The sequence below is a fragment of the Prionailurus bengalensis genome, chromosome A3, assembly GCF_016509475.1.
Source record: "Prionailurus bengalensis isolate Pbe53 chromosome A3, Fcat_Pben_1.1_paternal_pri, whole genome shotgun sequence".
Classification (NCBI taxonomy): Eukaryota; Metazoa; Chordata; class Mammalia; order Carnivora; family Felidae; genus Prionailurus; species Prionailurus bengalensis.
The window spans coordinates 117,498,441-117,510,462 of record NC_057354.1 but is presented as its reverse complement, the minus strand read 5'-3'; the positions used below and the strand labels follow the sequence as shown (position 1 = coordinate 117,510,462).

The 12,022-nt window shown below is 33.9% G+C and overlaps 1 protein-coding gene across 4 annotated transcripts in view; it reads left to right on the top strand.

Moving 5' to 3' along the window:
• The window catches only part of SPDYA (speedy/RINGO cell cycle regulator family member A), a 37,161-nt gene that overhangs the window by 3,009 nt on the left and 22,130 nt on the right, over window positions 1–12,022 (top strand). For all 4 annotated transcript variants that reach the window (XM_043604230.1, XM_043604233.1, XM_043604232.1 and 1 more), the window contains 3 exons: window positions 2,163–2,415; window positions 5,373–5,431; window positions 7,550–7,635. In XM_043604230.1, the coding sequence (XP_043460165.1) occupies window positions 2,181–2,415; window positions 5,373–5,431; window positions 7,550–7,635 (380 nt within the window). In that variant the 5' untranslated portion in view covers window positions 2,163–2,180. The remainder of the gene's footprint in view (window positions 1–2,162; window positions 2,416–5,372; window positions 5,432–7,549; window positions 7,636–12,022) is intronic.

Here is a 12,022-nt window from a genome sequence, read left to right as displayed (position 1 = left end):
ATTTATCTATTTGATTGACAAAATTTGCGTTCTGGTTTCATGATATGTCCGTGGTTATCTTAGTATAACAACACTTTTAAAGTTACCTAACATTGAGTAAAACTTACCTTCTGGGAGATATGCCATAGTTATTCTATATTCTGGCACATTCCACTCCCAAGCCTAGCTCCCAGTTTGGGAAGCCTGACTTTATTTTTTTCCATCTAGATTGTAAGGCTGCTCTTACTTCGGGGGAAAAAAAAAAAAAAAGATGCAGATGAGACCTCCAGCTGTCTCCCAGACGAGGTGGGTAGGAAAGAGCAGAAAGTTCTGAAGTCTCAAGGTTCAATTTATCACCCATTCCTTTTTCTATGGAGTTTGTAGCACCCATCCCCAACTCCATAATTGCCTTAAATTTGGTTGGACCTTAGATATAAGAAGAAAGATGAGCGGATGGGAGGGAAGTGAAACAGAGGGAGGAGAGTAATTATAGAATCAATTGAATATAATTTCCTCTGCTTAGTTTTTCATAATCTAGCCCTCTGCTGTCTAATATGATAGCTGCTAGCTACATGTGGCTGTTGGGCACCTGAAATGTGGATGGTGCAACTGAAAATTTTTTATTTTAATTTAAAATTAAGTACTGAAGGAGTGTAAAATATTTGTCCCTTACACACTACTTTACTGTATTGGTAGGACTACTTTTCACTCTCACTATTGGAAATTTAGCATCTGAATTGAGACCTACTATAAGTGTAAAATACACACCAGATTTCAAAGACTCAGTATGAAAAATAAAGTATGTAAAATATCTCATTAATTTTTATGTTGATTATACACTAAAATGATATTTTGGGTATACCAGATTACATAAAACATATTACGAAGACTCATTTGCTTGTTAGTACTTCTTTAATGTGGCTTTAAAAATATAAAATTACAAATGTGGCTCACATTACAGTGGACATTGCTGATCTAGCCCTACTATATCCAATCTTATTTTCCATTCCTTCCTTCAGCAGGGAAGTTTCTGAGGGTCAGGAAGGAGAATCTGTACCTAACTCCTTGAACACCAAGGGAGGCATGGCTGCCTGGGTCACTGTGAGTTATGGATTGCCATGCTTGGGTCACTGTGAGTTATGGGTTCAGAAGTTCTCATTAGGATCTCAGAGTAGTTTCCTGCTTTGCCTATGCATATGTCCATTTCCTACCACCGTATAAAAAAGGTATTACAAAAGTAATACAAACTGTAGTAATAATTATGTGAACTAATTACCACCAAACATGGTAGTGATTATGCATATTGTAAAATATTGATGAATTAACTTTGTTTCTAATTTTATTACAACACTGTACATTCATATACACTTAAAATCAGTCACTCAAATTAACAGTTTGTGGTTATGATAGAGAAAAATGCTGTAGTCATTTCAATAAGGATACTGTTTTTTAAGAGTTATTTTATTTTAGCGAAACAGTGATAAGCCCATCTTTCTTCCCTAAAGCAATGGCTCATTTAACCACTAAGTCATACACTCACAAATTTAAAAATTAGAGTGATCAATTTATGAGAATCCCTCACGTATACCCTACATTTCTTTGCTAGAATTGTTTTTAACTTTTCAATAAATACCAGTAAATGCTTGTTGAATAAGTGATTTTTGTGGCATATCAAAGAATTACCAGTAAGAAAATATTTTGTGTGGGGAGGTGGATTACTTTCAATGTAAGATTTGATATGATAATAATTTATTTCTGGAAATAGCTTGCCTTGTTCTATAAAAAGTTTGAAGTGTCATATAACAACTATATGATAAAAGTATGTCAGTGGAAGCAGAATTTAAAACTTTAGGAAAAAAGAATACCACAAATAGATTATAAGTGCAGCATAGTTTCTCTAATTAACTTTCAAATTTGGTTTTGGGTTCCCTAGTAGTCAAAGCAAAATGGTATACAGGATCTTACTGAGAAGAGAAGGTGTTATCAGTTACCCAAAGGAAACATAGCATTTCTTAGCAATGAATGAAAAAACAATTTCTTATGTGAGTTACTATCACAAATAGTATTTTAGTAGCAAGTTCAATAACATTTTATATGACTGCATCTGGTAATGTCATCTGATTAGTTGTTTTTATATAGAAATGAACAAGAGTGTGGTAAATTATTATGTTTTATTTTTACAGGAATCTTGGGAAACCAAAATGAGACATAATCAGCTGTGTTGTGAGACACCGCCTACTGTCACTGTTCATGTAAAATCAGGGTCAAATAGATCACATCAGCCTAAAAAACCCATTAATCTGAAGCGTCCTATTTTTAAAGATAGTTGGCCAGCATCTGAAAAAAATGCACATAATAGCAACAAGTCTAAACGCCCCAAAGGACCCTGTCTAGTTATACAGCGACAGGAAATGACTGCTTTCTTTAAATTATTTGGTACGTTTAAAATGTTGTAATAGCAGTAATTGTAAGGTACTTAAAAATGAGAGAATCTAAATATCTACTTTATTATTTTCATAATAATCAAAGAAGATGTTGTTATTTTCTATGTCAGATTTTCTGTCTCCAATCAATTTGTTTTTGTTTTACTTAGGGTTTGTCTCTTTTTTTTTTTTTTTAATGTTGGATTTTTGTTGTTTTGGATTGCTTTTGGATTTGAAGTTCAGATTCATCTTGCTTCTAGACTACTTAAATCCAAGTGTCAAATGTGAATTCTGAGCAATTCACATTCATAGCATGAGTTTTGTGTGACCTAAGTAAAATACTACATAAAGTCTCAGGTGAGCCAACCATCCCAGTTTGACTGGGCCTGAGGTGTTTCCCAGGATTTTCAGTGCTGAAACTGAGCAAACTGGGAAGGTTGGCCAACCTTGAGAAGTTTCAGTATTATATGTAGGGATTTTTTTTTTCTTTGAGAGAGAGAGAGAGAGAGAAAGAGCACATGTGCACATGGGGAAGTGGCAGAGGGAGAGGGAGAGAGAGAATCTTAAGCAGGCTCCGTGCTCCTTGCTTAGTGGAGCTTGATTCCATGACTCTGAGATCATGACCTGAGGCAAAATCAAGAGTGGATGCTTAACTGACTGAGCTACCCAGGCGCCCCAGGAATTATTTTTTAATATTTTATTTTTATTTAAGTAATCTCTACACCAAGTGTGGGGCTCCAGCTCATGACCCCCAGATCAAGAGTCTCATGCTCTTTCTACTGAGCCAGCCAGGTGCCCCACATATGGGGAATATTGTGGGGTTTTTTGTTTGTTTGCTTGTTTGTTTTTTAAAGCTTATTTATTTATTTTGAGAAAGAGACAGTGTGAGTGGGGAAGGGGCAGAGAGAGGGAGAGAGAGAATCCAAGCAGCTTCTGCACTGTCAGCACAGAGCCTGATGCAGGGCTCAAACTCAGGAACCATGAGATCATGACCTGAGGCAAAATTGAGTTGGACACTTAACCAACTGAGCCACCCAGGGGTCCCAGGGGAATATTTTTAAAAATTATGCTTTATCATCATGCTCATGAAATGAGTTTAAATTTATCTTTTCAGATCATGAGACAATGCTGCTTTGCTGACAAATTTCTTAAAACAAGAAACTTTTTTATATTCTAGTAGCCCAGGAAGGGACGAATTTTTTTTTTTAAGGTAAGGTAGTAAGGTAGACAGATTAGACTAAAGGGTAGGATAGATGGATTCTGGTAAATATCTGTAGGAGTGAATCAAGTCATGTAGGTACCACAGTCTCTTAGATCCAGGTAACACGCAGAAGTCAGTTGGGGACAAGAGTGTTTGCCCTGCTCAGAAGACAAAAATCTTAAAAATATATATGAAAAAAGAAGGAGGAGGAGGAGAAGGAGAAGAAGAAGGAGGAGGAGAAGGAGAAGAAGGAGGCGGAGGAGGAGGAAAGGAAGGAAGGGAGGAGGAGAAGGAGGAGAAAAGGAAGGAAGAGAAAGAGAGGCAGGCAGGTGCCTGGGTGGCTAAGTTGGTAAGGGTCCAACTTCAGCTCAGGTCAAGATCTCATGGTTTGTGAGTTCGAGCCCCGTATCAGGTTCTGCACTGACAGTGTAGAGCCTGCTTAGGATTCTCTCTCTCTCCCTCTCTCTGCTCCTCTCCCACTCGCACTTTCTCTCTCTCACAAAATAAATAAACCTTAAGAAAGAAAGAAAGAAAAAGAAAGAAAAAAAGAAAGGGCAAGCTGGTTAAGATTTAAAGTAAAGTAAAATCAGAAGATGAGCTAAAAAGAAAAAATGTAAGTAGTGTAAGTATAATACTCTTAATATAAGTTCCCCCTTCTCTTTATTAAGACTAGTGCAAAACTATTACCAACAAACTTTTCTATTATTCATAGCTGATCCTGAGAAATAGAAAATACCTGGTTCTACCATAAGTAATTTAAGAAATAGCTGGATGCCTGGATGGCTCAGTAGAGCATGAGACTCTTGATCTTGGGGCTGTGTGTTAGAACCCCATGTTGGGTGTAGAGTTTACTTTTTAAAAAATGGAATTAACAAGGCAGAAATTAATTCTAAGAAAATGTGTACTTATTCTTGGAATTTTCCATGTATTTGACCATATTGATATTTCTAGGATGTAAAAATTAGTGTAAAGAAGTATGTTTTGTTTGTTATTTAACTTAAAATGAAGGGGGGAATAGAAAAAGCAGATTTTCTCAGATTGTATTCAGACAACTACTCATATATTTGGGGATTATATATTTTGGCCTTTTAAAATTGAAGTAAGTACTTTTGACCTACTTTTTGCATATTTTAAAAGTATTTTTGTTAATCTTTTGTCATAATACTCAGTTTTTCCAGAATTAAGTATTAATTGTAAATAGCTAATAAATTATGAATCTTTATATAGACATTTTCATTATTATTTGTATAATAGATAGTTGGACAGAGATAAATAGGTGAAAAGAAGAATTCAAAACTGAAAATACCCTGAGACCTAACAGGGGAAAGTAGTAGAAAGAGTAAAAACAGTTTGAAAATCAGTAATATTCATTTAGTCATTATTTCTTACAGACTGAGTTATCTTTTATCAGACTGCATTTCTACCAGTAAAGATTGATTTTTGAAAGTAATAAAGAGCTAATCTACAGTTACCCAAGACATCTTTCTCAAAGAGCTATTGGGATAGTCAGGAAACCAAACACTTCTACCATACCCTCTCTGGCCTGAGCAAATCTGATGGGAAACCCAAGAGTAAAAGCCGTAACTTTTTGTACAGTGCTTGCAATGGTAAATGCACCAAAGAAGTGAAAATTACATTTTAGACAGTACTTGTCCAGGCATTTTTGTTTGATTTCTAAGCATCATTTATAATCCCCTATCTTGAAATTAATTCTTCAGAAGGAAACATTCTGTTTTTAAAAGACAAGTCATAGCTATCTTTTGTTCTAGATGACGATTTAATTCAAGATTTCTTGTGGATGGACTGCTGCTGTAAAATTGCAGACAAGGTAAATTTGGTAAAGATGTAATTATTATGTTACTAAACCGTCAGAACTTTAACAAAACCTTATAAGAATTTTCTATCCTATTAATTATTGTTAGGAAAAGGACTAGCCTGCATTGCTCCTTCTAAGGGTAATCCTTATGCATTAATTTTTGAAATTAGCATACATCATAGACTCATTTTATACTTGAGGAATTGCAGAATATTATTAGTTATATTTAAGTGACCTTAAGTCTGTTATCTGATTGAAAACAAGAATCAGTATAGACTTAACATGTTTTGATCAGAATTATCACCTCTTATCAGGCTATGGAGTAATTCTGAATTACTGAATATTCTGAGATTAATTTCACTAAGCGGTCTGTTATACAGTTAATATTTTATAGGTAAAACAAATCCCAATAATTTTATAGATAAAATTAGGTCCTTGTGTTTTTTATTTCAGAATCTGTGTTTCTAAAAGATCGTCATGATGCTGACTTACATACTAGCGACCATATTTCTGTACTTTTTAGATTTAGCAGAACAGTTATGATCTCAGCTTTATAAATGGTATCTTAGACCAGGTAGTCATATCAGAAAATTCAGCATGACTTCATTTCACACTTAAATTTAATGTCCCATTTAATGTGGGAAAGGTATGAATGGAAGCCTGGCTTATGATTAAATATACATTAAGTTAATATTGATGTGAACTTTTTTATTTCAAGCTTAAGATAACACAGATAAAATCGAAGTTTGGTCTTTTTAATCTCTAATTTTGGAAACTTAATTTTAGAAAATTTCAAACATGTATACCTTGAGGTAGAGAAAATAGAATTAAAAAAACCTCTATGTGCCTATCATGGAGCTACAGTAATCATCAGCTCATGGCTCTGCTTGTTTCTTCTAATCCTTCTTCCCAAAACTAGACTATTTTATCCATGAATATTTCAAGATGTATTTCTAAAAGATGAGATCTTTTTAAACATAACAATTTTTCTAACACTTAATTTTTCTAAAATTAATATTAATGCCTTCATATAAAATAGCTGTGTAATAATGTGCATGTGGAGTTGTAAGTTTCCTACTTTACAGTTTTAAATGCATTACAGTAATTAAAGTTGCTGGACAGCAGGGGGCAGTGCTTTTAAAGTAACTAACCATGCATACCGTATTTAAGAGTTCTCTACTGAAAGTTATCTTGAAAACTTGGAGTCACCTTTGTAGTGAATCCTGTGAAGGTAGGATAAAAAGGCATTTTATGAGAGAGAATCTAATACATCAGTACTTTGTTTTTAGTTTTAACATATAGAACCTGGACAGTGCCCTAATACCAGGAAAGATATGTCTTTCTAATAACACATTTAAAACACTTTTTTTCTGAAGAAAATAGAGCCATTAGAATAAATTATTCTAATTTCTGATTTGAAGTTATTTTTAAAAGTGAGTATGTGAAATTGCTAAGAGAGTAGACCCTAGGTGTTCTTAACAAAAAGGGAAAAAAGATAATTACGTGAGGTGAAGGATATGTTGATTAACCTGTTTTTGCTATTCACTTCACAATGTATATAACAAATCATCACATTGTAAACTTTAAATATATACATCTGTGTCAATTATACCTCAATTTAAAAATCCCCCCCACAATGAATGAATGAATGAATGAATGAATGAATGAATGAAAAATGAGTATAGGTGTCTGCAATTAACTGGAAGGAGTCAGGAAAAAATTTTTGTATAGGTACATATGTCAAGCCAATGTGGCAACACACTAACAATTGATGAATCTAGGTGAAGGATGTATGGTTATTTGTTTTATTATTATTTCAACTTCTCTATGTATTTGAAATTTAAGATAGAAAAAAATTAGGGTTTTGGTTCAAAAAATATTGGCAATAATAAAATTTAGGAGTTCTTCCTAATCTTAATCATGATAAATGGTTCAGAACTATTTCTTACCATTCACATGGATTACAGGAAGCCAGCAAATAAGGACCAAAATAAATAGGTAATTCTGTAATGAAGATAGATAATGCTTTATTGTTTTTAGCTTATTATTCATCTTAAAGATAACTATCTTAAAGCAGTTTTACGTATGAACGTAAAACATTAATATTAACTTTTACTTTTTTCCCTATAGTATCTTTTGGCTATGACCTTTGTTTATTTCAAGAGAGCTAAATTTACCATAAATGAGCATACCAGGATAAATTTCTTTATTGCTCTGTAAGTATGCTTTCTACTAAGTGATTTTTGTGGTCCTTATTTATAATATATATGATAACTTATTTAACAGTCTGTTTTGGGACACTTGGCTGGCTCATTAGGTAGCACTTGCGACTCTTGATCTCTGTGTTGTATGTTCTGGCCTCACATTGGGTATGAGCTTACTTAAAAAAATAAGTAAATGAAGTTAACATTGCAACCCATAAAAAAATAAAACAGAGGCTTTTAAAAACCTGATGTATATCCTTGAATAGGCTTTATATATAGAAGTTATATATTTTTTTACTTTAATAGAATATTTTTATGTTCTTTTCACTGATCTTATCCTGCCATATGCGTAAGATTTATTTCTCAGTATTCCACTTGGGTTTGTATTGTATCTTTTACATATTTCAGAGTGCTCCATATAAATTATCCCAAATTCTCCTCTTTTGGACTCAGATATGTTTTAAAATCCAGAATATTCGGTTTGAAATTTCCAGTAAATTTATAGCAAAAGTCATCGTCATTGGGGCACCTGTGTGGTTCAGTCAGTTAAGCGTCTGACTCTTGTTTTCAGTTCAGATCATGATCTTGCAGATGATCTTATGGTTTGTGGGATCGAGCGCCCTGTTGGGCTCCACCACACAGTGTGGAGCCTGCTTAGGATTCTCTCTTCCTCTCTCTCTCTGCCCCTACCCCACTCATGCACATGCGCATGCTCTCTCTCTCAAAATAAACTTAAAGTCATCATCATTTTCCTTTTACATGAAACAACTTGTGGAAAATGCTACAGACATACTAATTATAGATTTTTGTCTGTAACCTAGAAGTTATTCATATCTGGGGTGCCTGGGTGCCTCTGTGTTGACAGCTTGGAGCCTGAAGCCTGCTTCGGATTCTTTGTCTCCCTCTCTCTCTGCCCCTCCCCCACTCGTGCTCTGTCTGCCTCTCTCTCTCTTTCAAAAGTAAACATCAAAAAACATTTTTAAAAAAGAAGTTATTCATATCTGACACCTTTCTTTAGTAACCACTGACTCTTTTACTTAACACACTGAACTTTGACCAAGGAATATAGCTGTTTTTTCCAATTCTTCTATTCTTCTATTGACTTTATATTGGATTGTTCATACTAGCTTTGATACTAACCATTTCTGTTAAATGGTTTTAATAACATGGCTTTCCAGCCTATAGGTCAGAATTATACTAGAAGCAATGTTTAAGAAAATGTATCTCAATCTCGAAACTTTTTATACCCAGTACCTGGATATAATACTGCAGTTGGGAATGTATGAATATAATTTTAAGTACTTAACTAGGGAACTACATATAAAAAATACTTAAGTTGAATACCCCAACAACTGTTTGCACTGATGAGTGAGTTTTTACTCAAAGTCTATTTAATTCAGACTCAAAGTGTGATTCAAGAAATAGGACTAGAAGAAACTGATCTCTCCTTGTATTTAGAAGACATATTTCCCCATGCATAAGGGATAATGAACCTTATAAAATTTAGTGATGATTGATAAACTGTGGGAATATAATAGTACTAACTAATACTGAGTGTTATGTGCAGGACACCACAAAAATTGTTTTTTTATAAGCTCCTTGAATCTTCTCTGTGAGATACATTATTAAATTCTCTTCATTCTACATATGGGGAAATTGAGACTTAGGAAGGGAAGTACTTCCAAGTCTCACAAAAGTTAGTAAGTGGCAGGGCTGGGGTGCACAGTCAGGTGTGACTTGCCCGTGGCCAAATTTAGTGATTAACCACTAAGCTACATTGCTGTTAACATTTCTCCTTAGTATTATATTATACCTCTATGTTGATACAATATCTATTTTGTAGTTTTTTCTACCTGCAAATTAAAAACAAACCAAAAGAAGCTTTCTTTTTAATTCTTACAAATGCCTGAAATTGGATTTGTTTGACATTTTGGTAATGTTATTACCAGTAAAGTAAAGCACGAGTTTACCGTGTAGTAGTCTGTATAACATGGATTATAATTTCCATTTTATATCTAATCATACTTTTTTATATATCCTGACTCAATAATTCTCAGTAAATATTTTCTTAGCGACAGTACTTTTTTTTTTTTTAAGTTTATTTATTTATTTTGAGAGGTAGAGGGAGAATCCCAAGCAGGCTCCACACTTACAGCATGAAGTACAGCACAGGGCCTGACGCAGGGCTCGGTCTCACAGTTCCTGAATCTTGACCTGAGCTGAAATCAAGAGTCAGATGTGTAACTGACAGAGTCACCCAAATGTCCCAGTTAGCCACAGTTCTAACTCAAGTTCTTTTCCTTCCTATATGTTCTTACAACATTCAGGACTTTTATTGTCATTATTCCATATTCTCTTGTACAGTTATTTGTTTCATACTTAGTTACTTCTTCTACTTGACTATAGGCTGCTTAAAGGGAAGGAACATGTATCTAAATTGTTTTTTTTTGCATCCTTTAACGTGTGGTTGTTCTTAATTCTTTATTTGGATAAGCATAATTAGCTATTATACAAAAGAAATGAACTCTGCTCCAAGAAAATCTATTTCAAATTAGAAGACAACTTACATGCACACAATACAAATATTTTTATAACATTGAGCCTGAAAAATTGTTAATCTAGAGTAGAATTACAATGTAGTTCTGATAGCATAGTACCACAGTATGTTATAGATTTTGTTTTATTTGGTTAACAAGCGTGAAAGGAGCCAACCTCTGGCTTCTGTCTACCCTTTACTAAGAACTATCAAGGATACTAAAGTAAGAAATTATGTAATTTCACAGAGGACATGATTGGATTCATATAACTGAATGGGTTTCATAATAAGGTGCTTTTATATTATGGTAATTTAAAAATATGTAGTTATTTTAAGGGAAGGTAAAGTAATAGGTAGGTGCTATTTTTATATTAATGTAACTAAATTGAATATGCATGTAGTTTTTCAAAAGGACATAAGTAGGTATACAATTAAAAGTAAGTATTCGTGGGGCGCCTGGGTGGCTCAGTCGGTTAAGCGTCCGACTTCGGCTCAGGTCATGATCTCGCGGTCTGTGAGTTCGAGCCCCGCGTCGGGCTCTGTGCTGACAGCTCAGAGCCTGGAGCCTGTTTCAGATTCTGTGTCTCCCTCTCTATGACCCTCCCCCATTCATGCTCTGTCTCTCTCTGTCTCAAAAATAAATAAACGTTAAAAAAAATTAAAAAAAAAAAAAGTAAGTATTCGTGTCTCAAGACGTTGGCATCCTTCCTCAAGAACAATGACCATTTCATGTGTATCTGTCTAGAAATAATTTTCTATACATGAACCAGTGTATATATTATATGAATAGAAGTATACTATACATTTCTGTGCCTTTTGAATTTTTCTAATGTGACATATCTATAAAAGGAGTATATGGAATGTGTATATGTTTATGTTAAAGAAAAAGCAAAACAAATACTCATATACCCATGACTCAACTTTAGAATAGAACATTGCCAGAATCTTAGAGGCTCACAGTGCACAATTTCCCAGTTAGAGCCCCCTCCCTTCCACAGATAGTAATTTTCTTGATTTTATTTATTCTGTATATAACCCTCTAAATAATATATCGTTTGGTTTTTCCTGTTTTTAAGCTATATGTAAAAGAATAATGTGCACTGTTCTTCTGTAACTTCCTTCTGTTTCTTTATAATATGATTTGAGATTCATTTATATTGATATGTGTAGCTCTAGTTCATTCATTTTCACTGCAGAATAATAATATTCTATATTATTGCTTATATATTTGAATTTTTTACTATCTTGTTGTCTTTACGTCCCACTTTTTCTGTGAGATCTTTTTAATTTTTTTTTTTTTATACCTTTTATTCCTCTGCTTTTTAGGAAATTATGCAGTCTATATCCTTTCAGCAGTTATCCTAGTTACCTATTTTTTTAACTTACTAGATTACTGGTTTCTTATAAAAGGATATAACTCAGGAACAGCCAGATGGAAGATTTGCATAGGGCAAGGTATGAGGAAAAGGCATGGAGCTTCCATAACCCTTCAGCACCCCTTGATCTCTGCATGTTCACCAACCAGGAAGCCCTATCCCAGTTATTTTTCATCAAGAGCCATAAACATTTTAACTCCAGTCACCCCTTTCTCAACTTATATTCTCTTGTTTTGCAATTCTGTGGTTCTACATGAAGCCCTCCAAAAACTTTGAGACATTATTATTGTTGTTTTTACACTGAACATTTGTTTAAGGACTTACTCACATATTTATATCTTTGCTTACTATTCTTTCTTGCATCTCAAACCTTCCACTTGGGATCATTTGCCTTCCTTTCTTATTGCTTTTAGGATTTATTTCTTTCGTGTTGGACTATTAATTTCAGTATCTTCAGACCTCAGGGTCTGTTTATGTTTATGGTACA